This window comes from Nerophis lumbriciformis, linkage group LG06 (genome assembly GCF_033978685.3).
Source record: "Nerophis lumbriciformis linkage group LG06, RoL_Nlum_v2.1, whole genome shotgun sequence".
NCBI classification, from domain to species: Eukaryota; Metazoa; Chordata; class Actinopteri; order Syngnathiformes; family Syngnathidae; genus Nerophis; species Nerophis lumbriciformis.
The window spans coordinates 8223846-8238450 of NC_084553.2; the positions used below are offsets into that span (position 1 = coordinate 8223846).

Below are 14605 nucleotides of genomic sequence, written 5' to 3' on the forward strand. Positions count from 1 at the left end.
TTTCAACCTTTTTTGGTTCCAAAAATGACAAATAGTCCTAAGTTTAAAGCGAAGTGAGTTACAATCTTACGAGAACAGTCACGACCAAAAGGTTCATTTTCAAAAATAAGTCAGAATATTGCAAATTATTTCACGAGAAAAAAATATTCACACAAATGAAATTATGACAATTAAATCAAACATTTTAAAATCTGAATTTATTCTCGCAATCGTTACGACATTTTTCTCATTTACTTTGTGGTCGTAATAAAACAATGTTTTCTCACATTACAAATTTTCTTTAACCTCTTAAGGCCCAAGCTGTTTGTTTACATGCTTTTTTTTTATTTCTCTTTGCTATTTGGGCTTATTGGACCCTAATTAGAATAAAAACTAAGAATCATCTTTTGATATGATGTACTTAGTCCATAAGTACACAAACGTGTACTTCATGTGTAGTGACATGCTAATTCTTATTTTTACATATTTTTTTTCCAAATTCCATTGTATGTTATACTCTTCTGACACCATCAGGTGGCCGTATAAGTGTCCACATAAGTGGCCATAAGACCCCAATTCAGTAGTGTACACAATTTTGGAAATAAGAGCTAAAAGGTGCTGTCCACGCATGTGGCCACTAAGCCTTTAGAGGTTTAAACCTGATATATTTGTGAGAATGATTGCTCTTACTTTTTCCACCCTCAAAAAACCCTTATTGTCGTAATTTTTCAGCATAGTATCACCAAAATTATTTTCCTTACCAAAATAGTCACAACATTACGTTCAAAAGCTTAATTTTCAAGAATAGTCTTGTCACGTATTCTTAAATTTTACCAGAAAAAAATAATGTCCAAAAATATCGGATGTTCTTGGCTTTCGGAAACAAATTTTTATGAAATTATAGTACAGTAGAGTTGTAAAATTAACAATTAAAAAGAAGGTAATTTTACCAGAATAAAATCTAAGATTCTGACATTTTTCTTGCACAATTTCAACCTTTTTTGGTTCCAAAAATGACAAATAGTCCTAAGTTTAAAGCGAAGTAAGTTACAATCTTACGAGAACAGTCACGACCAAAAGGTTCATTTTCAAAAATAAGTCAGAATATTCGCTATTTGGGCTTATTATACCCTAATTAGAATAAAAACTAAGAATCATCTTTTGATATGATGTACTTAGTCCATAAGTACACAAACGTGTACTTCATGTGTAGTGACATGCTAATTCTTATTTTTACATATTTTTTTTTCCAAATTCCATTGTATGTTATACTCTTCTGACACCATCAGGTGGCCGTATAAGTGTCCACATAAGTGGCCATAAGACCCCAATTCAGTAGTGGACACAATTTTGGAAATAAGAGCTAAAAGGTGTTGTCCACACATGTGGCCACTAAGCCATTAGAGGTTTAAACCTGTCTCACCTATTTGTGAGAATGATTGCCCTTACTTTTTCCACCCTCAAAAAACCCTTATTGTCGTAATTTTTCAGCATAGTATCACCAAAATTATTTTCCTTACCAAAACAGTCACAACATTACGTTCAAAAGCTTAATTTTCAAGAATAGTCTGGTCACGTATTCTTAAATTTTACCAGAAAAAAATAATGTCCAAAAATATCGGATGTTCTTGGCTTTCGGAAACAAATTTTTATGAAATTATAGTACAGTAGAGTTGTAAAATTAACAATTAAAAAGAAGGTAATTTTACCAGAATAAAATCTAAGATTCTGAAATTTTTCTTGCACAATTTCAACCTTTTTTGGTTCCAAAAATGACAAATAGTCCCAAGTTTAAAGCGAAGTAAGTTACAATCTTACGAGAACAGTCACGACCAAAAGGCTCATTTTCAAAAATAAGTCAGAATATTGCAAATTATTTCACGAGAAAAAAACATTCATACAAATGAAATTATGACAATTAAATCAAACATTTTAAAATCTGAATTTATTCTCGCAATCGTTACGACATTTTTCTCATTTACTTTGTGGTCGTAATAAAACAATGTTTTCTCACATTATAAATTTTCCTTAACCTCTTAAGGCCCATGCTGTTTGTTTACATGCTTTTTGTTATTTCTCTTTGCTATTTGGGCTTATTATACCCTAATTAGAATAAAAACTAAGAAACATATTTTGATATGATGTACTTAGTCCATAAGTACACAAACGTGTACTTCATGTGTAGTGACATGCTAATTCTTATTTTTACATATTTTTTTTCCAAATTCCATTGTATGTTATACTCTTCTGACACCATCAGGTGGCCGTATAAGTGTCCACATAAGTGGCCATAAGACCCCAATTCAGTAGTGGACACAATTTTGGAAATAAGAGCTAAAAGGTGCTGTCCACGCATGTGGCCACTAAGCCTTTAGAGGTTTAAACCTGATATATTTGTGAGAATGATTGCTCTTACTTTTTCCACCCTCAAAAAACCCTTATTGTCGTAATTTTTCAGCATAGTATCACCAAAATTATTTTCCTTACCAAAATAGTCACAACATTACGTTCAAAAGCTTAATTTTCAAGAATAGTCTTGTCACGTATTCTTAAATTTTACCAGAAAACAATAATGTCCAAAAATATCGGATGTTCTTGGCTTTCGGAAACAAATTTTTATGAAATTATAGTACAGTAGAGTTGTAAAATTAACAATTAAAAAGAAGGTAATTTTACCAGAATAAAATCTAAGATTCTGAAATTTTTCTTGCACAATTTCAACCTTTTTTGGTTCCAAAAATGACAAATAGTCTTAAGTTTAAAGTGAAGTAAGTTACAATCTTACGAGAACAGTCACGAACAAAAGGTTCATTTTCAAAAATAAGTCAGAATATTGCAAATTATGTCACGAGAAAAAAACATTCACACAAATGAAATTATGACAATTAAATCAAACATTTTAAAATCTGAATTTATTCTCGCAATCGTTACGACATTTTTCTCATTTACTTTGTGGTCGTAATAAAACAATGTTTTCTCACACTACAAATTTTCTTTAACCTCTTAAGGCCCAAGCTGTTTGTTTACATGCTTTTTTTTTATTTCTCTTTGCTATTTGGGCTTATTGGACCCTAATTAGAATAAAAACTAAGAATCATCTTTTGATATGATGTACTTAGTCCATAAGTACACAAACGTGTACTTCATGTGTAGTGACATGCTAATTCTTATTTTTACATATTTTTTTTCCAAATTCCATTGTATGTTATACTCTTCTGACACCATCAGGTGGCCGTATAAGTGTCCACATAAGTGGCCATAAGACCCCAATTCAGTAGTGTACACAATTTTGGAAATAAGAGCTAAAAGGTGCTGTCCACGCATGTGGCCACTAAGCCTTTAGAGGTTTAAACCTGATATATTTGTGAGAATGATTGCTCTTACTTTTTCCACCCTCAAAAAACCCTTATTGTCGTAATTTTTCAGCATAGTATCACCAAAATTACTTTCCTTACCAAAACAGTCACAACATTACGTTCAAAAGCTTAATTTTCAAGAATAGTATTGTCACGTATTCTTAAATTTTACCAGAAAAAAATAATGTCCAAAAATATCGGATGCTCTTGGCTTTCGGAAACAAATTTTTATGAAATTATAGTACAGTAGAGTTGTAAAATTAACAATTAAAAAGAAGGTAATTTTACCAGAGTAAAATCTAAGATTCTGACATTTTTCTTGCACAATTTCAACCTTTTTTGGTGCCAAAAATGACAAATAGTCCTAAGTTTAAAGCGAAGTAAGTTACAATCTTACGAGAACAGTCACGACCAAAAGGTTCATTTTCAAAAATAAGTCAGAATATTGCAAATTATTTCACGAGAAAAAAACATTCACACAAATGAAATTATGACAATTAAATCAAAACATTTTAAAATCTGAATTTATTCTCGCAATCGTTACGACATTTTTCTCATTTACTTTGTGGTCGTAATAAAACAATGTTTTCTCACATTACAAATTTTCCTTAACCTCTTAAGGCCCAAGCTGTTTGTTTACATGCTTTTTTTTATTTCTCTTTGCTATTTGGGCTTATTGGACCCTAATTAGAATAAAAACTAAGAATCATCTTTTGATATGATGTACTTAGTCCATAAGTACACAAACGTGTACTTCATGTTTAGTGACATGCTAATTCTTATTTTTACACTTTTTTCCCCCAAATTCCGTTGTATGTTATACTCTTCTGACACCACTAGATGGCAGTATAAGTGTCCACATAAGTGGCCGTAAGACCCAATTCAGTAGTGTACACAATTTTGGAAATAAGAGCTAAAAGGTGCTGTCCACGCATGTGGCCACTAAGCCTTTAGAGGTTTAAACCTGATATATTTGTGAGAATGATTGCTCTTACTTTTTCCACCCTCAAAAAACCCTTATTGTCGTAATTTTTCAGCATAGTATCACCAAAATTATTTTCCTTACCAAAACAGTCACGACATTACGTTCAAAAGCTTAATTTTCAAGAATAGTCTTGTCACGTATTCTTAAATTTTACCAGAAAAAAATAATGTCCAAAAATATCGGATGTTCTTGGCTTTCGGAAACACATTTTTATGAAATTATAGTACAGTAGAGTTGTAAAATTAACAATTAAAAAGAAGGTAATTTTACCAGAATAAAATCTAAGATTCTGACATTTTTCTTGCACAATTCCAACCTTTTTTGGTTCCAAAAATGACAAATAGGCCTAAGTTTAAAGCGAAGTAAGTTACAATCTTACGAGAACAGTCACGACCAAAAGGTTCATTTTCAAAAATAAGTCAGAATATTGCAAATTATTTCACGAGAAAAAAACATTCACACAAATGAAATTATGACAATTAAATCAAACATTTTAAAATCTGAATTTATTCTCGCAATCGTTACGACATTTTTCTCATTTACTTTGTGGTCGTAATAAAACAATGTTTTCTCACATTACAAATGTTCCTTAACCTCTTAAGGCCCAAGCTGTTTGTTTACATGCTTTTTTTAAATTTCTCTTTGCTATTTGGGCTTATTATACCCTAATTAGAATAAAAACTAAGAATCATATTTTGATGTGATGTACTTAGTCCATAAGTACACAAACGTGTACTTCATGTTTAGTGACATGCTAATTCTTATTTTTACACTTTTTTTCCCCCAAATTCCATTGTATGTTATACTCTTCTGACACCACCAGATGGCAGTATAAGTGTCCACATAAGTGGCCATAAGACCCCAATTCAGTAGTGGACACAATTTTGGAAATAAGAGCTAAAAGGTGCTGTCCACGCATGTGGCCACTAAGCCTTTAGAGGTTTTAATGCAGGAAAACTGAAAAGTTTGCCCTCGATCCAGCCGTTTTACACCTTTTTGTTTGCAGGTGCTTCAGATCCTGGACTTGTACGCCAGAGTGTACGAGGAGCTGATGGCCATCCCAGTGGTGAAGGGAAGGAAGACGGAGAAGGAGAAGTTCGCCGGAGGGGATTACACCACCACCGTGGAGGCCTTCATCTCTGCCAGCGGCCGAGCCATCCAGGTACCGCCTCCTGTCCGGCGCTCGTCTATCTGAACTCAGGCTATCTCGTCTTGATCCGGCCGCCGCAGGGTGCCACGTCCCACCATCTCGGGCAGAACTTCTCCAAGATGTTCGAGATCATGTTTGAGGATCCAAAGAAGCCCGGCGAGAAGCAGCTGGCCTTCCAGAACTCATGGGGCCTCACCACCAGGACCATCGGTGTCCTGACCATGGTCCACGGGGACAACATGGGCCTGGTCCTTCCGCCCAGAGTGGCCTGCCTGCAGGTAGATATGGTGTCAAACTCAAGGCCCGGGGGCCAGATCTGGCCCGCCACTTCATTTTATATGGCCCGCCAAAGCTTGGAAATAATTAATTTATCTTTTCTTACTAAATGTATTCATTTTTTTTCTTTTTGATGGAAAAAAATATGTACTGCATGAAATTGCATACCTTTTTAAACTTTAATGGTATCCAAAAATGCATTAAAAAGTATTAGATTAGTTTGACGTTGCATTAAAAAGCATTAGGTTAATTTTAAGTTGCATTAAAAAGCATTAGATTAGTTTGAAGTTGCATTAAAAGGCATTAGATTAGTTTGACGATGCATTAAAAGCATTCGATTAGTTTGAAGTTGCATTGAAATCATTAGATTGGTTCGAAGTTGCATTAAAATCATTAGATTGGTTTTAAGTTGCATTAAAAGTACTAGATTAGTTTGAAATTGCATTAAAAGCATTAGATTAGTTTTAAGTTGCATTAAAATCTTTAGATTAGTTTGACATTGTATTAAAAGCATCAGATTAGTTTTAAATTGCATTAAAAAGCATTAGATTAGTTTGACGTTGCATTCAAAAGCGTTAGATTAGTTTTAAGTTGCATTAAATGTACTAGGTTAGTTTTAAATTGCATTAAAAGTATTAGATTAGTTTTAAGTTGCATTAAAAGCATTATATTAGTTTGAAGTTGCATTAAAAAGCATTAGATTAGTTTTAAATTGCATTAAAATCATTAGATTAGTTTGACGTTGCATTAAAAAGCATTAGTTTGACGATGCATTAAAAGCATTATATTAGTTTTAAGTTGCATTAAAAGCATTAGATTAGTTTTAAGTTGCATTAAAAGCATTAGATTAGTTTTAAATTGCATTAAAATCATTAGATTAGTTTGACGTTGCATTAAAATCATTAGATTAGTTTGACGTTGCATTAAAAAGCATTAGTTTGACGATGCATTAAAAGCATTAGATTAGTTTTAAGTTGCATTAAAAGCATTAGATTAGTTTTAAGTTGCATTAAAAGCATTAGATTAGTTTGACGTTGCATTAAAAAGCATTAGATTTGTTTTAAGTTGCATTAAAAGGCTTTAGATTAGTTTGACGTTGCATTAAAAGCATTAGACTGGTCTTAAATTGCATTAAAATCATTAAATTAGTTTGACGTTGCGTTAAAAAGCATTAGATTAGTTTTAAGTTGCATTAAAAGCATTAGATTAGTTTGACGATGCATTAATATCATTAGATTAGTTTTGAATTGCATTAAAAGTATTAGATTAGTTTGAAGTTGCATTAAAAAGCATTAGATTAGTTTTAAGTTGCATTAAAAGTACTAGGTTAGTTTTAAATTGCATTGAAAGTATTAGATTAGTTTTAAGTTGCATTAAAATCATTAGATCAGTTTGACGTTGCATTAAAAAGCATTAGATTAGTTTTAAATTGCATTAAAATCATTAGATTAGTTTGACGTTACATTAAAATCATTAGATTAGTTTGACGTTGCATTAAAATCATTAGATTAGTTTGACGTTGCATTAAAAACATTAGATTAGTTTGACGTTGCATTAAAAAGCATTAGATTAGTTAGACGTTGCATTAAAAGCATTAGATTAGTTTTAAGTTGCATTAAAAGTACTAAATTAGTTTTAAATTGCATGAAAAGCAACAAACATTGCTCGTAGTGATGAATGAAGAGTCCATACAAGTAGGAGCGCTATGGATGGCAAGAAGACGGAGTGGCAATTCTACTTCTGGTCCAAAGCTCTAAAAAGAAGGGCACTACAGCACATGCAGTGAGCAAACTTATCCAAAAGATGGCGCCATAGCACAAACCCTAACACCTTTTCAGTGTATTTGCTTTTTTTTTTTTTTAAATATATGCATTATGGCCAGCAACGGAAAAAAAATCCATAAATAAGCCGCACTGTTTTATAAGCCGCAGGGTGCAAAGTGTAGGAAAAAAGTAGCGGCTTATATTTTACTTGTTGTTTATTCGTTACTAATTTATATCCGTTCTTTTAAATTATATTTAAAGTTGAGCTTCGGTGGTACAATAAATACTCCTGTTTTTTAAATGAATGAATAATGGTGAATTTCAGCATCAATCAAAAATAAGTGCGATTATTTTAGGGCGTGACGTGGCGGGCAGCGCGGCCGTGCCAGCAACTTGAGGTTTCCAGGTTCGATCCCCGTCTCTTGCCATCCAAGCCACTGCCGTTGTGTCCTTGGGCAAGACACTTGACCCTTGCTCCAAATGCCACGAATGACTGATAGGTGGCGTTCAGGCGCAAATTGGCTACAAATGTAGCTTACCACCACCTATGTGTGAATGCTGAGTGAATGAATGATGGGTTCTCACTTCTCTGTGAGCGCTTTGAGTGTCTAGTCCAGTGTTTTTCAACCACTGTGCCGCGGCACACTTGTGTACCGTGAGATACAGTCTGGTGTGCCGTGGGAGATTATGTAATTTCACCTAATTGGGTTAAAAATATTTTTTGCAAACCAGTAATTATAATCCGCAAATGTGCCGTTGTTGTGTGTCTGCGCTGTCTGGAGCTCGGCAGAGTAACCGTGTAATACTCTTCCATATCAGTAGGTGGCAGCAGGTAGCTAATTGCTTTGTAGAAGCTAAAACTGAACTGGCTGCAAAGTAAACAAAAACAGAATGCTGGACAACAGCAAAGACTTACAGCGTGTGGAGCAGACGACGTCCACAAAGTACATCCGTACATGACAATCAACACCAAAATAGGAGCACAAGACAAGAACTAAAACACAACACACAGGAAAATACCAAAAAACTCAAAATAAGTCACGGCATGGTGTGACAGGTGGTGACAGTACACCTACTTTGAGACAAGAGCTATAGTGATGCATGGTTGGTTATGGTTCGAATTCATATCCAACAATTGTGAGAACGACTTTTTACTGTCAATATCGGCTGCTGAGTTTAATTTTTTATTTTTTCTGCTGGTGGTGTGCCTCTGGATTTTTTTCAATGAAAAAAATGTGCCTTGGCTCAGAAAAGGTTGAAAAACAAAGCTTAAACCGAAATGGCTGCAAAGTAAACAAAAACAGAATGCTGGACGACAGCAAAGACTTACAGCGTGTGGAGCAGATGGCGTCCACAAAGTACATCTGTACATGCCATGACAATCAACACCAAAATAGGAGTGCAAGACAAGAACTAAAACACAACACACAGGGAAATACCAAAAAACTCAATAAGTCACGGCATGATGTGACAGGTGGTGACAGTACACCTACTTTGAGACAAGAGCTATTGTGATGCATGCTTGGTTATGGTTTGAATTCATATCCAACAATTGTGAGAACGACTTTTTACTGGCTGCTGAGTTTCATTTTTTTAATGTTTTCTGCTGGTGGTGTGCCTCTGGATTTTTTTCAATGAAAAAAATGTGCCTTGGCTCAGAAAAGGTTGAAAAACAAAGCTTAAACCCAAATGGCTGCAAAGTAAACAAAAACAGAATGCTGGATGACAGCAAAGACTTACAGCGTGTGGAGCAGACGGCGTCCACAAAGCTGGTTTAGAAAAGGTGGAAAAACACTGGTCTAGTCCAGTGTTTTTCAACCACCGTGTCGCGGCACACTAGTGTGCCGTGAGATAGTCTGGTGTGCCGTGGGAGATTCTCTAATTTCACCTATTTGGGTTAAAAATATTTTTTGCAAACCAGTAATTATAGTCTGCAAATGATGTGTTGTTGTTGAGTGTCGGTGCTGTCTAGAGCTCGGCAGAGTAACCGTGTAATACTCTTCCATATCAGTAGGTGGCAGCCGGTAGCTAATGTGGGAAACAGCGGGAGGCAGGGTGCAGGTAAAAAGGTGTCTAATGCTTAAACCAAAAATGAACAAAAGGTAAGTGCCCCTAAGAAAAGGCTTAGGGAAGGCTATGCAGAACGAAACTAAAACTGAACTGGCTTCAAAGTAAACAAAAACAGAATGCTGGACGACAGCAAAGACTTACTGTGGAGCAAAGACGGTGTCCACAATGTACATCCGAACATGACAATCAACAATGTCCCCCCAAAGAAGGATAAAAACTGAAAAATTTTTGATTGCTAAAACAAAAGTAGATGCGGGAAATATCGCTCAAAGGAAGACTTGAAACGAGAGATGTCCGATATTATCGACCGTTAAATGCTTTAAAATGTAATATCGGAAATTATCGGTATCGTTTTTTTTAATTATCGGTATCGTTTTTATTTTATTTTATTTATTCATTTATTTATTTATTAAATCAACATAAAAAGCACAAGATACACTTACAATTAGTGCACCAACCCTAAAAACCTCCCTCCCCAATTTACACTCATTCACACAAAAGGGTTGTTTCTTTCTGTTATTAATATTGTGGTTCCTACATTATATATCAATACAGTCTGCAAGGGATACAATCCGTAAGCACACATGGTCCACTAATAGTACTAACCTTTAACAGTTCATTTTACTCATTTTCATAATTACTAGTTTCTTTGTAACTGTTTTTATATTGTTTTACTTTCTTTTTTATTCAAGACAACATTTTTAATTTATTTATCTTATTTTATTATATATATATATTTTTTTAAATGACCTTATCTTCACCATACCTGTTTGTCCAAATTAAGCATAATCAAAGCTGCAAGCAGCGTTGGTTGGGCCCGCATATTTGGCAGGTGCTAGTCCTAAGTGTCCCAATACTTTTGTCAAGTTTTAGTCCCAAGTGTCCAAATACTTTTGTCCATTGTAAGTGTCCCAATACTTGTGTCCAGTGGTAGTCCAAAGTGTCCCAATACTTTAGTGTACTTTTAGTGCGAAGTGTCCCAATACTTTTGTCCAGTTTTAGTCCTAAGTGTCCCAATACTTTTGTCCAGTGGTAATCCGAAGTGTCCCAATATTCATGTCAAGTTGTAGTCAAGTGTCCCAATACTTTTGTCAAGTTTTAGTCCCAAGTGGCCCAAAACTTTTGTCAAGTTGTAGTCCTATGTGTCCCAATACTTTTGTCCAGTTTTAGTCCCAAGTGGCCCAATACTGTCCAAATTAAGCATAATAATGTGTTAATTCCATGACTGTATATATCAGTATCGGTTGATTTCGGTATCGGTAATTAAGAGTTGGACAATATCGGAATATCGGATACCAGCAAAAAGCCATTATCGGACATCCCTACATGAAACTGCTACAGGAAAATACCAAAATAAGAGAAAAAGCCACCAAAATAGGAGCACAAGACAAGAAGTAAAACACTACACACAGGAAAACAGCAAAAAAGTCTAAATAAGTCAGGGTGTGATGTGACAGGTGGTGACAGTACACCTACTTTGAGACAAGAGCTATAGTGATGCATGCTTGGTTATGCTTTAAAGTCATATCCAACCAGAGGTGGGTAGAGTAGCCAGAAATTGTACTCAAGTAAGAGTACTGTTACTTTAGAGATGTATTACTCAAGTAAAAGTAAGGAGTAGTCACCCAAATATTTACTTGAGTAAAAGTAAAAAGTATGTTGTGAAAAAACTACTCAAGTACTGAGTAACTGATGAGTAACATACACACACATATCATATATATATATATATATATATATATATATATATATATATATATATATATATACACACACACACACACATATATATATATATATATATATATATATATATATATATATATATATATATATATATATATATATACACATATATACACATATATATATACATACATTGATATATACAGTATATAATTTATATTTATTTATTTTGCCGTTTTTGTTTACATGTTAAAGGTGTTTTAATGAATTTAACACATATAGATTCCTTTCTTTCATGAAGACAAGAATATAAGTTGGTGTATTACCTGATTCTGATGACTTGCATTATTGATTGTAATCAGACAGTAGTGATGATAACGTCCACGTTTTCAAATGGAGGAGAAAAAAAGTTCCTCCTTTATGTCTAATACCACATGAAAGTGGTTGGTTTTTGGCATCTTATTTGTCCAGCTTCCATATTCGTTTTTATACACTTTACAAGAAATACATTGGCGGCAAACTCCGTAGCTTGCTAGCTTGTTTGCGCTGGCTTTCGGAGACTCTTGTTTTGAAAGCGCAGGCGCGATGGAGCAGCACTTTTATTGTGAAGACAGGAACTGTGCAGTCAGTCTTTAGGCTTTTGACGGGATGTACGGTTGAAATAAAAAAGGGTCTTTTTTCCTTCACACTTTTGATTGATTGATTGGAACTTTTATTAGTAGATTGCACAGTACAGTACATATTCCGTACAATTGACCACTAAATGGTAACACCCCAATAAGTTTTTCAACTTGTTTAAGTCAGGTCATGTGACCGCCTGGCTCTGTTTGATTGGTCCAACGTCACCAGTGACTGCATCTGATTGGTGGAACGAAGTGAAACGTAAGGCAGGCACTTTGAAGGTCTGTCTGACAGACCAAAACAAACAAAGCGTGCATTAACAGATCGATAAAAATTAGTAGCGAGTAGCGAGCTGAATGTAGATAAAAGTAGCAGAGTAAAAGTAGCGTTTCTTCTCTATAAATATACTCAAGTAAAAGTAAAAGTATGTTGCATTAAAATTACTCTTAGAAGTACAATTTATCCCAAAAGTTACTCAAGTAGATGTAACGGAGTAAATGTAGCGCGTTACTACCCACCTCTGGATGTGACAGGTGGTGACAGTACACCTACCTTGAGACAAGAGCTATAGTGATGCATGCTTGGTTATGCTTTAAAGTCATATACAACAATTGCGACGACTTTTTACTGTCAACTGAGTTTTGTTTTTTGATGATTTCTGCTGGTGGTGTGCCTCGGGATTTTTTTCAATGAAAAAAATGTGCCTTGGCTCAGAAAAGGTGGAAAAACGAAGCTAAAACCGAACTAGCTGCAAAGTAAACAAAAACAGAATGCTGGACGACAGCAAAGACTTACAGCGTGTGGAGCAGACGGCGTCCACAAAGCTGTCTCAGAAAAGGTGGAAAAACACTGGTCTGGTCGATAGAAAAGCGCTATATAAATGTAATCCATTATGATTGTCGTCCACCTCATGTTCTCCTTCCACCTCGCCAGGTTGTCATCATTCCATGCGGCATCTCGGCGTCCCTGCCAGAGCAGGACAAGGAGGCGCTGATGAACCAGTGCTCCAAATACGTCACCCGCCTGCTGGCCGCCGGCATCCGAGTGAAGAGCGACGTCCGAGACAACTACTCGCCGGGATGGAAGTTCAACCACTGGGAGCTGAAGGTGGGCCCTCAAGAACACCCAAGGGTGGCGACTTGGGGGCGGTAAAGTGACGTCCTTCCTCTCTCTCTTGCCGTCCAGGGCGTTCCCATCCGACTGGAAGTGGGCCCCAAGGACATGCAGCAGCGGCAGTGTGTGGCGGTGAGGAGGGACACGGGTGAGAAGACCACCATTCCCGACGCCGAGGTGGAGAAGAAGCTCACCGCCATGTTGGACGACATTCAGACCTGCTTGTTCAAGAAGTAAGTCTCGCTGTTACTGAGTAAAGTGGAACCTGCATAGGTTGACGCCCATCGCACCTACTACACCTACTCAGTGGCCTACTGGTTAGCGTGTCCGCCCTGAGATCGGTAGGTTGGGAGTTCATACCAAAGGCTATAAAAATGGGAGCCATTACCTCCCTGCTTGGCACTCAGCATCAAGGGTTGGAATTGGGGGTTAAATCACCAAAAATTATTCCCGGGCGTGGCCACCGCTGCTGCTCACTGCTCCCCTCACCTCCCAGGGGGTGATCAAGGGGATGGGTCAAATGGGACGCATTTCACCACACCTAGTGTGTGTGTGACAATCATTGGCACTTTTACTTAGCTTTAACACACCTAGTGTGTGACAATCATGGGTACTTTAACTTTTAACTTTAATTTCCAGGTTTTCCTGGACATTTTTCCCCACTCCAAATGAATTGGACATTTTTCAAACTTCCACCATTTCCGCGTTTTTCCGACCGATTCAAACCATTCCATCTTCAACACAGTCCAGCATCCTGGAAATGTAAACTACCCCTTTTTCCAAGTTTGAAAAAATTCCAGGATTTTCCAGAATTCCTGGTTTTCCAAAGCCCTATTTCCACCCTTTTTTCTGGCTACTTACTCCTTCCACATTTTTTCCAACGCATTTCAATTTTTCCACCGTCAAAACATTCCTCTTAATCAGGACAAAAAAAGGGTTTTTTTTGAACTGGAAGAATTCCCGGTTTTCCCGAAATTCCAGGAATTCCGTAATACCATTTCTCAATTCAACATGTTACTACTTCAACATTTCTTGACCGATTTGAAAAATTCCAACACCAACCATTTCAACTCATTCAGTCCATTCAAGTTTTTGTTTTTTTTTACCATTTTCAAAAAAAAATCCAGCTTTTCCCGAAATTCCCTATTTTTTCTGAAATTCCCATTGAAATCAATGAGACATTCTTGAAAGTTCCACAACTTCCAAATTTTTCATCTGATTCAAACTGTTCCAACTTCAAAATATTCAGCCTGTTAGGGAATTGTGTGCTCTACTTCAACAATTCTAAAAAAAATTCCCGGATTTCCCGTAATTGTTATTTTTTTCTTTGCATTTCCCCCCATTCAAAATGAATTGGCCATTTTTCAAACTTCCACAATTCCCACATTCTTCAACCGATTCAAACCATTCCACCTTCAACACATTCCACCATCCTGGAAATTCAAACTATCGTTTTTTCAAGTTAAAAAAAATTCCAGGATTTTCCAGAATTAATGGTTTTCCAAAACCCTATTTTCACCTTTTTTTTCTGGCAACTACTTATTCCATATTTTTAAAACCACTTCAACCGTTTTACCATCAAAACATTCCTCTTAATCAGGACAAA

General features: G+C 35.7%; 1 protein-coding gene across 3 annotated transcripts in view; it reads left to right on the top strand.

Moving 5' to 3' along the window:
* The window catches only part of eprs1 (glutamyl-prolyl-tRNA synthetase 1), an 88262-nt gene that overhangs the window by 68291 nt on the left and 5366 nt on the right, over nucleotides 1-14605 (top strand). For all 3 annotated transcript variants that reach the window (XM_061963681.1, XM_061963683.1, XM_061963682.1), the window contains 4 exons: nucleotides 5327-5482; nucleotides 5551-5748; nucleotides 12820-12993; nucleotides 13072-13232. In XM_061963681.1, coding sequence (XP_061819665.1) covers nucleotides 5327-5482; nucleotides 5551-5748; nucleotides 12820-12993; nucleotides 13072-13232 — 689 coding nt within the window. The remainder of the gene's footprint in view (nucleotides 1-5326; nucleotides 5483-5550; nucleotides 5749-12819; nucleotides 12994-13071; nucleotides 13233-14605) is intronic.